This window comes from Cheilinus undulatus, linkage group 3 (genome assembly GCF_018320785.1).
Source record: "Cheilinus undulatus linkage group 3, ASM1832078v1, whole genome shotgun sequence".
Classification (NCBI taxonomy): Eukaryota; Metazoa; Chordata; class Actinopteri; order Labriformes; family Labridae; genus Cheilinus; species Cheilinus undulatus.
The window spans coordinates 5,601,189-5,620,380 of NC_054867.1; the positions used below are offsets into that span (position 1 = coordinate 5,601,189).

At 39.3% G+C, this 19,192-nt stretch overlaps 1 protein-coding gene across 2 annotated transcripts in view; it reads right to left on the reverse strand.

Annotated features, from left to right (window-relative positions):
* The window catches only part of klhdc8a (kelch domain containing 8A), a 100,892-nt gene that overhangs the window by 27,796 nt on the left and 53,904 nt on the right, over positions 1–19,192 (reverse strand). For both annotated transcript variants that reach the window (XM_041779321.1, XM_041779328.1), the window contains exons 3-5: positions 7,551–7,972; positions 4,476–4,686; positions 37–201 (exon numbers count right to left, since the gene is read on the reverse strand). In XM_041779321.1, the coding sequence (XP_041635255.1) occupies positions 37–201; positions 4,476–4,686; positions 7,551–7,715 (541 nt within the window). In that variant the 5' untranslated portion in view covers positions 7,716–7,972. The remainder of the gene's footprint in view (positions 1–36; positions 202–4,475; positions 4,687–7,550; positions 7,973–19,192) is intronic.

Consider the following 19,192-nt stretch of genomic DNA (forward strand, 5'->3'; position numbering starts at 1 on the left):
TCATGCAAACACAACTGTTCTGCTCTTTTTGCATACCTGCCACGTAGAGCTTGTTGGCCAGCAGATGTATGTTGGCATCATAGCGAGGAGTCGGCATGGGAGGAAGGAGTGCCCACACGTCCTTTCGAAGGTCATACTGCTGCAGGATGCTACGCGGGAGCAGGTCAGCACCCATTCCCCCAACAGCCAGTGCACGGCCATCTGTGAACATAAACCCACACAAAACAGCAAGATAAATAAAGTTTAAAGCTCTAGCTGATGCTTTATTCATCTCACTTTAAAAAATCAAAGTGTTTAGATCATTTTTTTCCTGAAAGGGGTTAAGTTTGTGTTCTTGGCCTCGTATTGACGTGATTTATAACAGCACGAGTCAACAGCACTGAGCTGAGTTGGATGAGAAGCTTGTGACAAGGCAGAAGGCTGTGACAGACAAGTGAAGGACAGTGAGTACAGCAGCAGAATACAAATGCACAAGTCCATGTCTGGCACTTTGGCATGACACCTCCGGCAGTGGGTGGGAGTGTTGACAAAAGGGAGAAAAACAGCCTTCACTGCAGGAGTAGAGAGAGAAAATGCTTTAGAAGAATTTATCTCAGTTTTTCTTTGATTTATTTTCCTTTAAAAGTCAAATTACTTACCTTATCATGCTTCAATGCACACGCAGAACATAAAATGAGAGAAAAAAGTTTTTCAAATAATTATAACCAATGAGAAAAGCCAGTTACCAGTAATGTATTACCTTATCTCTGGGAAATAAAGATTCCACAAATGTCGATAGAAATGCCATCATTAAGTCAATCTGATGACTGACCATCCATTTAGATATACCACATTTGTTTTAATTTAGTCCTATGGATCATTTTGTCAGACCATTTGTCTTTTATTCAGCTCCTGAAGGTGCATCCGAGGATGACTCTGCAGAGAAAGGACTGTGGATTGAGGATTGGTCAGTGAGATGGAAAGGGCAGTGTGATGAAGCCTATACACGGCCAATAAGTCTGTGAGTACACAGCATCTATCTGTGTTTCTGCAGACACTGACAGATGAACCGCTGGACCGAACACACACTCCTCTACCAACGGAGAGATGCTCCCTGAAAATATTGTTTATTGATAAAGACTGCTGGCCAGATTCCAGAAAAAAAATATGTGAATCTCAGAGCCTGGAGTGACTTCAGCAACAACACTGGGAAACTTACAGAGGAGTTAAAATTAGAATGTGATTTGTTATTTAAACTGTTGTTCAAAAGTGTGTTCCAACTTTGCTGAACATAATTCAGTAATTGAGTAAATCTTCTCTACATTCTTCACAAGTACTTATCGACACTGTAACTTTTTAAAAATATCAACATTTTTTTCTTTAGTTTTTATTTTGGCAAATAAAAAGAAATCTGTATAAATGTAAGCAAAACGAATACTTCAATGCAAAGTTTGTTAATTCTGCAGCCAGAGGGCTCTAATTAAAAAAAAATGCAATAAGACAAGTAGAGATAGGCTGTTTACTTCTTTTTAAACTCCTTGTTAAAAATGGCACATCATACATTATTTTTATTAAACCAATGCTGCTAATGCATTGATAAATTTCAAAAGAGAGAAAAGCCATAAAGTGTTCCCTTCATGGTCGTAATGCTCCCTGCAAATCATGCAGCCAACCCAGGAGGCCCCTTTCAACAGCTTTTCTCCCTCATTATGGGAAAGTTAACTATCAAACTGAAACACTGGTTTATGTTCTAAATACAGCTTAAAGAGTTCAGTTTTTACTGACTAGAGTCTGTAATCCAAAATAAGAAGTGAGCATTTATAAATGTTGCATAAGCACAAAACAGGTCTTAAGGTTGGGATGCATCCCTTACCATGCAAAGTATGTGAAAGAGACCCGATGTTAAAATGAGTGCACCTGTAAGCCAACTCTAACCCATGCTACGAAAATTTGAAAGGCAAATATTTGATCTACTGGCTCATCTTAATCATTTTTCATGCATATGAAGCTTTGCATTGACCGTTTAAGGCTATACGTGGGCATGCAGAGGGCAGAACAGGAGGCTGAGATCTGTACGTACATTTCATCAGGTGGATTTGAATTTATCAAGAGATTTGCATAAGGACGTGTGTCTGGATGGTTTTATAAGGCTGAATCCAAATTCTCCCCTTAACCCTAAATCTTACCCTCAAGCTCAACCCTCAGTCTTAACTCGCCCCTCACAACCAAGTGTAAGGGCCATTTTGTGACTTAGAAATGGGACACTCCTTAGCAGTTACAATTTCAGACTGTAGAGGGCAGTAATGTGCCAAAACTGCAGTCTGTCCAGTCAGAGGAAGAAGAAGAAGAAGAACGAGAATGTGTTAATATTCAACCAAATAACATGTATAAACACCACAACCACGGACATATTTAACTAAAAGCCATTAGCTAACGCCAAACACCAGTTGTAATTCGTAGGCTTGTCTGCGACGGAACGGACGGATCATAAAAATAAAAGTGAATGGTATGCTACATAAAGGAAAATAATCCATAAAATAAATTAAATTAAGATATTGGAGTGATTTTCATAATTTTTAGATCTCTATTAACAAAGACATTTACATTTGTAGCTCGATTTCTTCCCCACATTTGCTGCCATCTTTCTTTGAGTGATAACCCTCACTACCAAGGGAGCTCCAGGAACATCTCAAAACTGAGGGAGATTAAGCCCTCAAACTCGCCCCTCAACTCAACTCTTGGGAGAATTGGGACAGCCCTCGCACTTCGCAGGAATGCACATTTTGAGACTCAGGGTTAAGATTGAGCGTTAAGGGGAGAATTAGGATTCAGCCTTTATCTGACTTCTTCTGGGCCTACGACAATTTAGAGTTTTTTGGTATACCTGCAGTTTTAGTAAAGGTTCTATGTGATGTTTTATAAATAAGACTCCTCATCTCTTTTACTGTGAAGCCAGGCTGTTGTGATGGATGTGGTATGTGGTTTAGCAATGTCCTGCTGAATTTTCAAGGCTTTCCATGAAAGAGATGTTTGGTGAGAGCATATGTTGCCCTGAACCCTCCAGATGCGTAAGCTGCCCATGCCATAGGCACTAATGCAATCCCATACTATCAGAGATTCAGACTGAATGGTCTGTTTCCTCTGCATTTCAAATTTTTATTCATCTGACCACAGAACTGTTTTCCATTTTGCCTCATTCCATTATAAATGACTTCAGACATCAGCGTTTCTAAACCATACGGCTTCTTTGCATTGTATATCTTTAACTGTCATTTGTGGACGGCACGGTGAACTGTGTTGACAGACAATTATTTCTGGAAGTGTTCCTGAGGCCATGCAGTGATCTCCAGTACGGAATCAAGCTTGTTTTTAATGCAGTGCCACCTGAGGGCCCAGGGATTCCAAACATCTAATATTGACCTAAAGTCTTGTCATTTACACACAGAGATTTCTGCAGATTCTCTGAATCTTTTGGGGATATTAGATGAGATATTCAAGGCCTTCACATTTTACATTGAGGAAGATTTTTCTGAAATTGGTGCACAAGTTTTGACATTTTTTTGCCAGTTTCTGCCCATCTCTACTACTCAGGGACTCCCTCTTAAATGCTCCTTTTATGCCCACTCATGCAACTAACCTGCAATAAACCTCACTAGTTGCAAAATCCTCCTCCAGCTGTTTTTCTTTTGTACCACTTACTTTTCTAGCCCTTTCTCATCTCTACTTTTTGAGATGTGTTGCTGCCATCAAGTTCGTTAGAGATTTCACAATCATCAAATTTTGATTACATTTTACACAGTGCCCCAACTTTTTTGGAACTGGGGGTTGTAGATTGAGCTAAAGTTATGCTGCCAAACAGAGTAATATGAGCAGCTGTGAGTTTGTTAATTTGTTATTGCCAAGTGTTATCTAGTGCCTTCAGGTGTTTGCATTCATACCTTTATCCTCTTTAGTTTAAAAAGCTACCTGTCATTGGGTAATTCCCTCTTGTAGGATTTCCTGTCCTGTCCTTGTCTCTCCTCAGTCCCATGAGCCTTATCTCCCGTTGTGTTTTGTGTGTTTATGTTCCTCTGTGCCAGTCGTCTTTGTCTTCAATGTCAAGTTCCCTTTTGTTCAGCTGATAATGTTCCTGGTTTTCAGATGGTTTCCTAGTTTTACTTTTGCCTTTTTTTTGCTGGATTTGTTTTTATTTTTTAACCTGTGATTTACTGCTGCACGTTCTGTCTCTGGTGTACATTTTAGGTCTGTGCTTTTTCTCTGCCAGCACATTTATCACATTTGTTTTCCATGCTGACTTACTGAATTCCATTATACTTCTGCTACAAAATACATGAAACATAATCTGTACAATCTTATGTATGAACTTCATACTATCTGGACAGGAAACTGGAACTAATAAAATAAGATAATTTCTATATCATATTAGTAGATTGTTTTTTTTTTTCAGAGCTAAAACTTGAGAATTTTATATTTCCTAACTAAAATATAGCCCATACCTTTCACAGTGATGGAAACTCCCATCAAGGCCTCCCGTAGAGCGCTCCTTTTCCTCCATCTTCCTTCCTCTGTGTTGTACATCTCCACCACCTTCAGAGGGCTCTGGTCTTCGCCCACTCCCCCTACCACCAGGATTTGTTTCCCAAGGACTGCTACAGCTGCTCCTGCTCGAGGACTGGGCATGGGGGGCAAGTTAATCCAGCGGTCCTCCTGTTAACAGGGACAAGCAGCTGTACTCAGGTAAAGAGGTTGGAGACAAATGTATAATTCATTAGAAACAGCTCAGCTGTCAAAATATCGGGGCATGTTTCATAATATAACAAATCTACTTCCTTTTCATGAAACATTGATGAGGTAGTATTTTCAAGTTAAAGTCCACATTCCTTCTCATGTGTGCTACAGTGGATGGGAAACTGAGAAGAACAGATGTGCCATTGATGTTAAATATTCATACAAGAGAAAAAAACATTAAAAATTCAACATCAAAATTTCATTTGTATGACTTTTTTAGTTAGAGAGTTTAACATTTTATCTTTATAACTGTTGTATTTGGGGCACCAGCTCAGCACAGCTGTCTGCTACATAACATACAGAGTCAGTGAACTTTTACTTTTGAGCAATTATTATGTTGTCACTTTTTAGAACAATTAATTTATGTGATGATAATGTGCAAATGTGTGTATTCTACAGAACAAAATAACATTGTTTCCACATACAGGTAGCTCCCCATTGATGTAATTTTAAAAACAGCATCTGCTGTATAAAGTGGCTGTTGGTGTCGTGGTGGAGTGCAGAGGCATGTCTTAACTCTCCGTCCTACCAGCCCTGGCCATGACGTTCTAATGGCAATCTTTTACAGTTCCAGGGCAGCTCAGACAAAACTCTGGAGGCACTTCCTCTTTAAGCTTCTTTAGCAGGGCAGTATCTTTCTGCTCTCAGAGTTATGGAAAGTAAGGACACCACTGTGCCCTTGAATGTCTCATTTTACTTAAAAAATAAACACCTCAGTGGACAAGTCAACAGTAAGCTGTACTTTGGGACAGCAAATGTTTCACTTTATGCTGTTCCCTTGAGCTATGGTCATGTCCTTTTCTATCTGTTGCAAGTTAAGTTTTGGTGAAGTTACTATTGTTGCTTTCAGTTTAACTGAGGTTGACTATTTTCTTTCAGAATAAAATCAGGTTTAATCCAAACAGGATAAAAGTACTTTTATCTTAGGGCAGTTCCAAATTGCATGGAAAAGCATAGCAAAGAACATTATCTTGAAAAAATCTTGTAGCTCAAATGTTAACCTTATTTTGGTTATCTACATAGAGATAGCAAATGAACTGAAGGTCCTTGAAAGTGGAGATCCTTCACCATAGATCATTGGACTCTGTGCGTCATTCTGTACCTGCTCTCCTGTATAGTTCAACATTGTGCTTTCAAGAAGTAGCACTTTGAAGCTGTCTCAATCATAAGTCATGGTCTTAGACACCACTGGTGTAGAAGTGCAGCTACTTAAAATAATACATTTAAAAGTCAAGATCATGAATATCTTTGTGGTCATTTGATTCCCCACTCCAAGCAGTGGTAAGTTCTTTTTTACATTGTTAATATAGTCTAAATCAGAGGTTTTCAAGGTGTGAGGCGGGCCTCCCCTTGGGGGTGCAAAAGAACTTCAGGGGAGGCGTGGAACCATAAACCAGAAAAAAGGTGATTTGCTTTGCTAATGGATAGCAAAGCATGGAAAGATATGGATAGACTCATAGTTACTATAGGGACAAGAGTCAACTATTCAAGTTAGGATTTTCCTGCAAGGATCCCGACGATGCTAAAGTCACAGTGTTAAACTTGCAAAGATATACAAGCTAATGACAGCATAAGGCTGTGTAAACCTTAGGGTCATCTTCAGACTGAGCAACAAGTCTAGTGACCAAACTAGGGGAATTTTTAACAGGAAGTGAAAGGTATGTGCACTGATCAAAAGTGAGTACCTGGAAAGGCTGAAGGTGGAGGATGGTCTGCAGTTATGCTATACAGATGAAAACTTGTAGCTCCCACTAAATAAGAGCGTAGAGCGTAATACTCAGGTAGTATTAGCAATAAAATCATTACTGAAACCAAATAATGAATTGCCTGGGAAAGACAGATGTTTAAGAACATTTGCAGGCCAAAATATCAAAAATATATTAATGTTAAACAATATTTAGAGATGAGACATGAATGTTTGACATTATGGTTATTTAATTTTTTTTCAATCTGAATCTTTATGTGTGTGGGGGTCCACCAAAGGAATAATTTTCTCTTAGGGGAGGCTCACTCTCCAACACTTTGAAAACCCCTGGTCTAAATAATTTGGGTTTTAAAATGCAAAACTGAATTTTAAACATCTGAATAAAAGGTGATAAAAGCAATTCACCATCAAACTTAGTAATTTAAAACTAAAAGCCAAAAATTCCACTTTTTCATGATGTTTTAATCTTTTAAAAAAGTGGTTCTAATCTAAGGACCCACCTCAAACTCCTTACTGACAAATCATGACTTGCTACATTTTTTCAATAATAAATATTTCTAATACAAAGTTGAGCAGTTTGGACTTATACTGGAACTAAAAATGTGATGGTACTAATACATGGAGACAAATCCTTCAAAAACGTCATAGACTTTTTCTAGATACAAATCCTTGACCTACTGAAAATGGCTTCTGAACCCACCAGCTGAGAACCAAGGGTTAAAAAATTCTGTAAGCAGGGCGCACAGATGACCTAGCGGTCTAAGGCGTGACCCATGTACGCGGGTGGCCCGAGTTCAAATCTGGCCCGTAGCCCTTTGCCGCATGTCTCTCCGCACTCTCGACTGTTTCCAGCTCTAGCCACTATCTTCCTCTATCAAATAAAAGCCCAAAAATAAATTAAAAAAAAACTTTAAGCAGTGGATTCAACATTTTTTATCTTTGCATTTTAGGTTAACATTTACCAATATACGGTATCTTTGACCTCACTGCTTACAGTGCTATATCAATCATGTTCCGTCTATTCGTTCTCACAGAAATCAGATATCAGATCCTGTTTCCACATTGCATCTGTTTTTACCTCAGGGGAGTAGAGCTCCACAGTGGGGCAGGGCCTCCCTGCAGCATCACAGCCCCCCAGCATGTACATCTGCCCCCCCACCTCAGACAGAGTGTGGTAGACGCGGCCGCTGGGCAGTCGTGCGAGGCTCTGCCAGTGAAACTCATGGACTGAAGGTACCGCCATGGCCTCAGAACCCCAGGGGAGACTCGCAGAGGCAGGGAGAGAGCAGGAGAAGGGCCAGAGTAAGAGGAGTTTTGAGGGTGGACTGATCAGGTGAAGCTGAAATTATGGAGGTGTGGGAGAGCTGGAAGACTGGAGTCAGGGCCCCAGGGTGAGGGGGAGGTTTTTATTGGAGCTGTGAAGCGATGGGAGTGTCGGAGCAGTTAAAGGCCAGGCTGAAGTCTCTTCTCCTGGGGATGGTCAGCTGCCTCACACAGGCCCTGGAGAAGATATGGAGTGAAATTGGATTTAGCAGAGCGATACACAACGGAGCAGAGCATGGAAAAGCCTATACATTTTTAAAAACTTCAGCAAAAAGCTGTGTGTGCTTTTTCTGATGAGTTACAGAGCTGAATATTTACAGTAGAAAAAAAACACGTGACACTGTGAAGCCTAGAGTAGTGCAAAGATTGAGATGATGGTCAGTTGAAAAAATCCATCAGCAGAGGCTTAAGTACATTCTCTCCAAGAAATGCAGTACAACATCCTCCAAACTCTTAATTTACAGTCGATTTTACCAAACTGGATTCAATGTAGGAATCTCACATCTGTTTTGAGTGGGTTCTTTGGGTTTTGGGCAACTTATTAAAAATTCTGAAGTCAGAATGGACAATTCTGCTTCCAGCGATGATGGAAATGAGATGATGTTAAACATTTACTGTCCTGCATGCTGTGTTGCACCATAGGTCCATAGGTTACAAAGGGTGTAGCCTCCCTTCCTTTTGAGAAAACATGTGCACTGCCTCCCCCACTAAAATTTCTATAAAACCCTCTGAAGTCTGCATACTTGCCAGTGCATTTTCGCTGTTTTTTTTTTTATGAATTTCTTTGTCATTTTAAATTGTAGAAATGCAGTTCAAAGACTTGCATTAATGGGAGAACCTCTTCATTCACTTCTACCCCAAATCGCCATCTCATGTGATTCACAGCTGGAGTTCCAGGGCCAACAAGAGAACAAAAGGCCCATGTTGTCACCTCTCACTGTGGGTCATTGGTTGAATCCCTTCCCAACCAGCTGACACTCTGGTATCCCTAAGGCCCTCCCTATCACAGTTTTTGCAGGACAGGTAAGGTGAGAAGTCTTGGAACAAATATTGAGAAGCAGCGAGGAAGATGACACAGTTTCATTTTGGTCCAAACAGAATGACAGACAACAACTAGAAAAGCACTCGGAGAGTGCAGACCTCCGCTGTTAGCCCTATCTCCCAACAGTGAAGAATCCTTTAAAAAATTCTTGGATCCGCCCCCATGTGCCCCCCACCATGGCATGCCGATTACTCCCTCCCCGGTGGGGTGGAAACACGGTGAGGCAAAGCATTGGCTTCACAATGTATGGACTGTCATGGTGGAAGCATTGCCTGCCAACAGATGCACTGACAGTCTCACCCATGGTCTCACCGGACAACTGGAAGTCATGGCAGAGGGTGAATATTCCTCTATTCCTCCCAGCATTGTGAGTAGTCTCGCTACAATTTGCTGTCTTTCTCTCTGTTACGCTCTGACTCATCTCCTCCAGATGTGTGTCTTTCAAACTCTATAAACTCAAACCCAAAACCCAAAAATGCTGCTGGGATTTAAGTTACTCATGTCCGCCATCTCCTGGTGTAAAGTGGTAACAGCGCAGATCTCCGCCATTAGCTCTATCTTCCAATAGTACAGAATCCTTAAAAAAATTCCTGGATCCAGACGATGACCAAGATCACTCCTGAAATCTAAGTTCTTCCTTATGCCATTTCTGACATTTCCTGAAAATTTCATGAAAATCCATCCACAAATTTTTGAGTTATGTTGCTAACAAACAAACAAACTAACTAACAAACAAACTAACTAACAAACCTGCTGATCACATAACCTCCTTGGTGTAGGTAATTATGCTAGAAACAAGTATATGACAAAATCCCATTTTAGATGTTTTCTGCACTTACCTATTCATTTATTCATAAATTCCACTACTTTTGTGAAGTAAAGACTTTGGTAAACTTATTTCAAGCACAGAAACAATTCATCCTCATGAATGAAGGTGTGTTTTTACAAGATATTCAAAAATCTTCAAAGGTCGCCCTTTGGGCTAAAGCAACTCTTTACACAGTCCTCTAGGATAGTGGTTCTCAACTGGTCCAGCCTCAGGACCCACCAGTCTGTCTTATGACAGATCGTGACCCAAGTTTCCAAAAAATTTTCAGCTGTGCATGTTAGTTTATTAAATATGTTACAGTTTGGAGCATGATTGGACCAAAACACCTGACATACAAAGAAAACGGACAAAAGACAAATTTTATACCCTCCTTTTCCCTCATTATGTGTCAATTTTTGTAAATTTTCCAGAAAACTTGTGAAATGTCTTCATTATCATGGGAAAAGTAGCAAATACATTACAAGAAGAGGAGATAAATTAGTTGAAATATTGATCAAACATTTGAATTTACCCAATTTCACAATAAAACAAGGTCAAATTTAAGGTGTCTATGCATGTCCAGTAAGGACTTCTGGACTTTTACCACCATTTTTTTTAGACACCTAGTCGCGACCCACTGAAATCTACTCTCTGACCCACTTTGGGTCACGACCCACCAGTTGAGAACCACTGCTCCAGGACACAGATGAGCCTCAGTACGCATATAGCCGAGATTGTTCTGAAAATATTGATATAAAACACTCAGTTATTATGTTATTTGCAAGAACCTTAACAAGATGAATTAAAGAATAATGTAAAAATTGAGGAAATGCCCTTAGACCTCAGTGTGCTAAGATTAGTTTGAAAAGCAAGAGAGCTAAAAAGACGAGAAGAAGGCAGATGGTGGCAAGCATAAAAGGGAAAAAGACCTTGAATGTTATAAACCACTGAGAATGTTTAATAATTGTGATTTGTGAAGGAAACTTTCTTGTAACTCACATTAAGTGCTGTTTTTTTTTCAATTTGTGACAAGAAGTTATACTGTGAGACTGCCCATAATTTTTCTTAATGAGGTCCCCTGATTTTTTTATAACAGAGCCTGATGTTTGTTTTAGATTTTAAGCCCCTTAGGTCAAAGAGATTTAAAAGATAGTAATGCTGCAGTGTGTAGTTGTTGGAAATTCAGCACCATGTCGATGTTAGAAAGCAGCTGATATGTTTCTACGACTCGACTGGAGTCGACCTGTGTATCGAAAAGGCAAACACCTCTATAGAAAGCCTCACAGCTGAGAATGCATATCAGAGAAAAAACCAAGCCATGAGGTCAGAGGAACTGCCTGCAGAGCTCAGAGGCAGGATTGCTGGGAGGCACAGATTTGAGAAAAATATTTCTGCTGCACTGAAGGTTCCCAAGAGGACAGTGGCCTCAAGAATTCTCATATGGGAGAAGTCTGGCACAACCAGGATTCTTCTAAGAGCTGATAGTCTAGCTGAGCCAAACTGAGCAATCAGGGAAAAGAGGTCTCAGTAAAAGAGGTCACCAAGAACCAGATGGTCTCACTGACTGAGCTCCAGAGATCCTGTGTGGAGACAGAACAAAGTTTCAGAAGGACAACCATCACTGCAGCCCTCCACGGATCTAGATTTTATGGCAGAGTATTTAGATGGAAGCCTCTGCTCTGCGCAAAACACATGAAAGCCTGCTTTGCTTTCATGTGTTTTGCACTGAGGAGATGCTCAAATCTAGCCACTCTGCCATAAAGCCACTCAGCTTGTTAGCCTGATAATGGCAATTGCTACAACCAGTTTCACATTACAGTCAGGATGATTTTAACATGAGAAAATATCTATTTTACTGAAGGGTGTCAAGTAAAATCTTTACTCCAGTTAAGGGTGTTTACTCAGTTTCTAAACCAGTGATACTCAACATGTGGCTTTTTTTGTGATTATTTGTGGCTCTTTGATGTCTTAATTTTAAGTATTATTCCCCCAGAAAACCTTAAAGGGAAACGTATTTGACCTTTCTCTAAATTTTTGCCACTTTTCGCCCATTAGAGCTACGTTTTGCCATTATATACAACTTGTTTCCTATTTTTTGCCTATTATTGCCACTTCTTTTTGCAACTTTTTTTCAAATTTTTGCCACTTTTATCAATTTTCCCCCCATTTTTCACCACTTTTCCCCCATTTTTTGTTACTAAATATATTAAATATTTTTTGGCCCATTTTTGCCACTTTTATCCCACTTTAGCCCTTTTCACCACTTTCCACAACATTTAAACTACCTTTTGCCATTAAATAGCACCTGTTTTCTTATTTTCTGCCCATTTTTGCTAATTTTTGCCCTTTTCACATTTTTTTCCAATTTAAGGAAACTCTTGCCATTAAATATCACTTGTTTCCTATTTTTTGCCCATTTTTGTCACTCTTAACTGCTTTTTGCCCATTTAAGTCTATTTCCACTGATTTTTTTGCCTCGTTTTTGCCACTTTTGGACCATTTTTGCTGAATGTAACTCATTTTTTTGGTCACTTCTCACCCATTTTTGATAATTTCTGACCCTTCTTCCATTTTTTCCCCCACCATTGCCCCTTTTCACACTTTTTTGCTGCTTTTTGAGCATTTTTCCCACCTTAAATTTATATTTAATCCTACTTAAGCCATTTTTGCCACTTTCATCACTTAGATTGTAGCTCTTGCAAAGGTATTTTACAACAATTTGGCTCTTTGGTTGAGCAGGGTTGAGTAAGACTGTCCTATACTCACAGTCTGTAATCAGTTATTTCCTAGTTCTTCCATTTTTTAAATAGCATCTTGCAAACAACAGTTAAATGCACAATGGTCACTGTCTGGTGGGGGTATTGTAATTTTTAAATAATTTAATGATATTCAAATATTCAAAATAGGAATACCTATTATTAGTTTTTTGTCAATATCCAATATCCAATAATATAATAATCTTTTTGATCTGATACCTAAACATACATGTGGTTCAGACTTCATCCTTAAAACACACTTTAAAGTTGAAGAAATGAGGATGAAGAAATGATTGGGATGATTGAGGTGGACTAAAATAAATGCATGGATATTTACCTTCTGTGTGTTTCCGTATGATTCAGCCTTTAACCTGTTAAAATGTCTTTTCTGTTTAATTTAAGGTAAAGCGTGAATAGCTCAGAGAAAATTCTGGATTGTGCCAGCACATAGGAAAAGTCAGAGGAGAGAAATTGTCATGCATCCCATGACTTTCTACCAAATATGTCCACTGACTACAAATTTCAGTTTACCCACCTTCCCCTTTAAAACCACATCACTTTGCCTGCGTGTACCTGCGAATCAAAACATCCTCCTCTCCCACGCTCGGACGTGGAGCTGCTGTAGTCTAGCAGAACTGAGCTGACGAGTAGTCTCACATGTTTAACTTTCCTTCATTGTGATGTCGGGTGCCACTGTTGTTTTTTCCTGTGTCATCCCAGAGGAGCTTTCTGTTTCCTGTGTGTAACCCACTTCTCCCGCCTACGCTCACTTTCAAGCCAGAAAAGAGGGAGGAAGTCTGTCACCGATGTAGGAGGAAGCATCCAGAATAAACCCGCGATGCACTGCAAACCGAACTCCAACTACAACACAAACAACACAACCTTGAAAGCACCCTGAAAATGACATTATGGAGATTTGGTTAGACCGTAACCACTGTTGAACTACACAGCTGGGTTTTTACAATGCATCTCAGCAAGTTTTATTTCAAAGCTCAACATTTTTTTAAACATCCTTCCTTTCAAACCTTTTTTCTCCTCTTCTCTGCCTCCCTCCGTTTCACAGCAGCAGTTAATCTACCTGCCGTACCTTTGATCGTCTCACGTACAGAGGGATAAAAAACATAGGGGGGAGATAAAGAGAGGATTGCCCTTCAAAATAAAATCTCCCCCGTTTTAATGTGCAGATAGGTTACCATAGCAACAGTTAGGCTTTTCCCAAGAGGCACGGCTTTTGTTTTTTCCCCTTCTTCTGCACATGATTGCTTATCGCTTGGTTTGCTGTTAATAAGGCTCATGAAAAAGGATGAAAAACAAATAAAAGAGGTTGCTCTCCTATAGGCTGACCCTGGCGGGCGCGTGCTGCCTAACGAGGCAGGGTAGTTCTCTCCCAGCTTGACTAACAGAGTGCATTAATTGCAATCTGTAACCGATTTGGTTCGCCACATCGTTTTTTTTAATTAACTGCTTGAGCAGCTTGAGATCAACAGTAAGCCCACCAGCATCATCTGAAGTCATTTACAATCAGCGTGCCTCCAAGTTGAAACTTTTAATTAGGTAGATGCTCCCTCTCCCTCAGCTCCTTCTGTGCAGGGACCGTCTCTAAATGTAAAGCCATCATAAGCCTCAGTCATTAAATAAAGCATAATGAAATGCATGTTAATGTCATAATATCATGTCTCCTCGTTGGTTAGCATCGCATCAACCTTCCGTTCAAGTCTGAATAACAATAAACATCATTTATGATAAACAGGATGTCATGGAAGAGGAACATCTGAGCATCTCAGCTGGTGGCTTTTCAGCTCACGGACTTCAGAGGAAGAAATATGCAAATATTGAAATTACTAAAGCTAACCTGGAGCCAAGGCACAAATCCAGCAAGTAATAACATTTGATTCAATAAATTGGAACATTTGAGATGACTAAAGCAGATCCAACATGCGAGTTAAGCGATTATAAATCAGACCTGGGAGGAAGGAATGAAGCATTACTCCACCTCAGGAAAAATCACATATGAAATCAGATTGAGTCTCATTATTCCCCTTTTTTGTGTTTTCAGGATAATATTTTCCAGATGAATCTATATCAAAATTTGAAACACATATCATCAGAGACATACAGTGCTTAAAAAGTTTATTAGACCTCCTGACATATTTGTCTCAGAGGCCATCCAGCATCATGAAGTGCTTTAATGCGGACTCTTTCATTTTCAGTCAGCTCTCCACGTTTTACCATTTTTAACAGGAATGAGGGATTTCAAACCGAATTCACCCAAATTTGAGCCGGCTCACTGGGCTTCTCTGAGAAGTCAGAGATGAATCAAGCATAACATTCAAGCAGTAAAACTCATTTTTCACTTCAAGAATGCAAGTAAATAACTATAATTTGACATAATCAAGAAATAATAATGTGCTTTACTATTTTTTTCAGTTTTTTTTTGTAAATCAGTACATTTGAATATTCATGGATAACAATAATAATAATGATATTTTAGCATTGAAAGTATAAGAGTCAAAGAGCTTCTACATATTGGTGTATTAACCATTGCAGAAACATAAAAAATGATGTTTGTTTTACCAGTTTTTACCAATGCTGTTAATTTAGGGCAGCTGTGGCATAAACCTCACTTTGGGTGGTGGTTTAATAAATTTGTTAAGCACTGTATCTCCTTTTGTGGACAATCAAAGGAATTAGCGTTGAACCCAACTATGTTTGATGCATAAATCCCTCTAAACTAGGGATACCGGATTTTTGCCAATATCTGATATGCCGATATTTTAACCGCTTAACCCCTGTTGTTGCATATTTGATACATACTTTTATGATACTTCTATCTAATCACTATGCTCAATAAATTACTCAAAAAAACCTTTGAATACAATCTGATAAATGATAAAAATGCCCTCAAGTGGATTTTCAGTTACCAAAAACACCTAATGAATGAAATGAGATTCTAAAAATATAATTGTTACATTTTATGGAAATTTGGATTTTTTAAAATTTCAGTAGAAAGTTAAATAAACATTTCAATTCCCCAAAAAATAGAATTTTCTGGCTATTATTTGTGTTTTCAGCCTCCAAGGGGTTAAAACTCATTTTAATTAAATTTTTTTTCCACTGTAAAAAACACCAATTCCATTCTATACTACAATTTTTGTTTAAATATTGGTCGTCTATTTTTTTTTAGAAACAGACAAAACATTTGATTTTCATCAGAAATAAGGGATGTATTGTTTTTTTCAAATACAGCCACACACTAATGAAAAACTTAATGTCTTTGGGTTACATGTGCATTACATGCTACATGTATTTTTAACAGTACAGCCAAAGCTGTCTGCATCTTTGAGGGAAATAAACAGCAGCAAAATAACCTGCTGACACTGAGCTTCGCAGTGCAAAAAAGAAATAGCTAAAAAATTTAGATTGATTCTCCTTTTAACTCAGCCAGTTTGCAGGATGGCTCCCTGAGATACTCCTGACTTAATGCTTTAAATAACAACAACAAAAAGACAAATTCTTAAATGCAAAAAATCTAGCTATAGTTCAGAGCTTAAATATGCTTTAAAATATTTGAGACTCTAGATAACCAAAAGAGTGTCAGTGCCATGCCTATGTTATAATATTAAATCCATACATATCACATACTGATCTGTGGGTAACATAATGATCTGTTTTTGACAAGGTACATAGACCTAAAAATGACAGCTTCTGCAGCATCCCTTCATCAAAATGTTTTAAATTAACCAGCATGGCATCAGAAATGGTAGGAATGCGATGCTACATCGAGCACATCTCTTTAAATAAACACATACATGATTCATGAATCTTTGAGGAGTAATGAAACAGAGTGAAATTATTTTTGTTGCCAAGATGAACAAAATGAAAGCTCTTCACAGCAAAGGGGGTTGAGTTGATGGAGCCTGACACAGTAAATAATGTTTAACTTAAGAGTAAGTTTAAGTCTGGGTTGACTGGATCTGCTGTAAGCCTTGATATGATATGATAGGATGTTAGAGGTCAGGCAGCAGTCAATCAGCCAGTGAGTGAGCCAATAAAGAATCAATACTTAAGGTGATGCTCAACACTTGACTCTGGACTAGACTGTGACTTCAGCCTAATGTACAACAGCTCTTCTCTTTGAGATAAGAAGAAGGAGTTCAGACAACATGTTACTGCGTGTGTATCCTCTTCATCTGAGTCAGACGTTCTTTGTCCCATAATAATGCCTGATAATGCTGCTGCTGAGCTTTGGTCTAGCTTATAGATGGTGACTTTGGTGTTAATTTGAGTTAACTATGGCATGTCAAGGATGGAGGGGACCACTCTGGTGGAGGGTTGTATACTGTGGCAAACTGCAGTACAGGTACATCTCAAAAATTAGAACATCATGAAAAAGCTCATTATTTCTCGTCACTCATTTCAGAAAGTGAAACCCATATGTTATATAGACTCATTAGACCTAGAGTGAAACATTTCAAGCCTTTATTTCTTGAAATGTTGATGATTATGGCTTAAAGATAATGGCAACCCAAAATTCAGTGCCTCAGAAAATTAGAATATTACATAACGTCAATAAAAAAGGATATTTTAAACAGAAATGTCAGGCTTCTGAAAAGTATGTTCATTACTATTCACTAATACTTGGTTGGGCCTCCTTTTGCATGAATTACTGCATCAATGCGGCGTGGCATGGAGACGATCAGCCTGTGGCACTGCTCAGGTGTAACTGAAGCCCAGGTTGCTTTGAGGTCATCTGCATTGTTGGGTCTGGTGTCTCCCATCTTCCTCTTGACAATACCCCATAGATTCTCTATGGGGTTCAGGTCAGGCCAGTTTGCTGGCCAATCAAGCACAGTAACACCATGGTCACTGAAGCAGCTTTTGGTACCTTTGGCAGTGTGGGCAGGTGCCAAGTCCTGCTGAAAAATGAAATCAGCATCTCCATAAAGCTTGTCAGCAGAAGGAAGCATGAATGTCTCTAAAATGTCCTGGTGCATGGCTGCGTGGACTGTTGACTTTAGAAAACACAGTGGACCAACACCAGCAGATGCCATGGCAGCCCAAATCATTACTGACTGTGGAAACTTCACACTGGACTTCAAGCAATGTGGATTCTGTGCCTCTCCACTCTTCCTCCAGACTCTGGGACCTTGATTTCCAAATGATGAGCAAAATGTACTTTCATCTGAAAAGAGGACTTTGGACCACTGAGCAACAGTCCAGTTCTTTTTCTCCACAGCCCAGATTAAGACACCTCTGACATTGTCTCTGGTTCAGGAGTGGCTTGACACGAGGAATGCCACATTTGTAGTCCAGGTCTAGGATTGGTCTGTGCGTAGTGGCTCTTGATGCGCTGACTCCAGCCTCAGTCCACTCCTTGTGAAGCTCCCCCAAATTCTTGAATGGATTTTGCTTGACAATATGCTGGTGCACCTTTTCCCACCACACTTTTTCCTTCCACTCAACTTTCTATGAATATGCTTGGATACAGCACTCTGTGAACAACCAGCTTCTTTAGCCATGACCTTTTGTGTCTTACAATCCTTGTGGAGGGTGTCAATGACTGTCTTCTGGACATCTGTCAAGTCTACAGTCTTCCCCATGATTGTGTAGCCTACTGACCCAGACTGAGAGACCATTTAAAGGCTCAGGAAACCTTTGCAGGTGTTTGGAGTTCATTAGCTGATTAAGGTGTGACACCATGACTTTACAATATTGAACTTTTTCACAATTTTCGAATTTCCTGAGACACTAAATTTTGGGTTTTCATTATCTGTAAGCCACAATCATCAACATTTTAAGAAATAAAGGCTTGAAATATTTCACTCTATGTGTAATGAGTCTATATAACATATGGGTTTACCTTTCTGAAATGAGTGACAAAAATATTGAACTTTTTCATGATATTCTAATTTTTTGAGATCTACCTGTATTTTACCTTCCAGAAAGCCCTTCATCTCCAGCCTGAGAGCACACTTATTCATTGGGCTGAAGGATTTTTCCCTCTCAGTCACTTCTATTCTGTCAGTATGATGCAAACATTGCATGAAAACAAATGTAACAACCACAGATCAGGTGTTGTACCCTAAAACATGAAAAAGATCCATCATTACTGATTTTTTCTAGAGGGTCCTACACCACTGTGGCACAGACACGTTCACATCTATAAGACAGCTTAGTGTCATTATTCTATGTTGGAAAATCACACCACCAGTTAGCATACGTACACACATCTAGGCCGTTACCACAGCAACCACTGCGGAAAGATACAAGATGCATGAAAAAACAACTTGCTGAACCAAGGCCTATCCTTTCCTCTAAGTGTGAGGAAGCAGTGTCACCTGTAGACACAGAGTATACTGGTGAGATCACTCAAAAACAACAAAAAAAGGAGACAGATTGTGTCGCTGATGTTGGCATGGACTTAGAGAAAACAAACATTGACCAAGAATTAGAATCTTTCAAAGGAGCTGCAACTCCTAAAAACAACGCAGTGTCACCTCCTGCTCTTCAGTCACCATGTCTGAGTAAAAACAAGCCCTGTCTGAGTGGCGCTATCAGAAAACAGCAGTACAAAAATTAAATGCTACTGTGTTGTTTATTGTGCTTCATACAATAAAAAGCCACAATTTTCCCACATTTTCTAATCCTCAAAGAACAAAGGAGTGTAAAAAGAACTCTGAAGCTTTGGGATGAAAATTAGAGCAGATTCTAGTGGTCAAATTTCCGACCGGTGTGTTTGTGTTTGTACTCTAAACTAGAAAAAGTTCTGTGACAGCAGTGGTTTTCCAGCT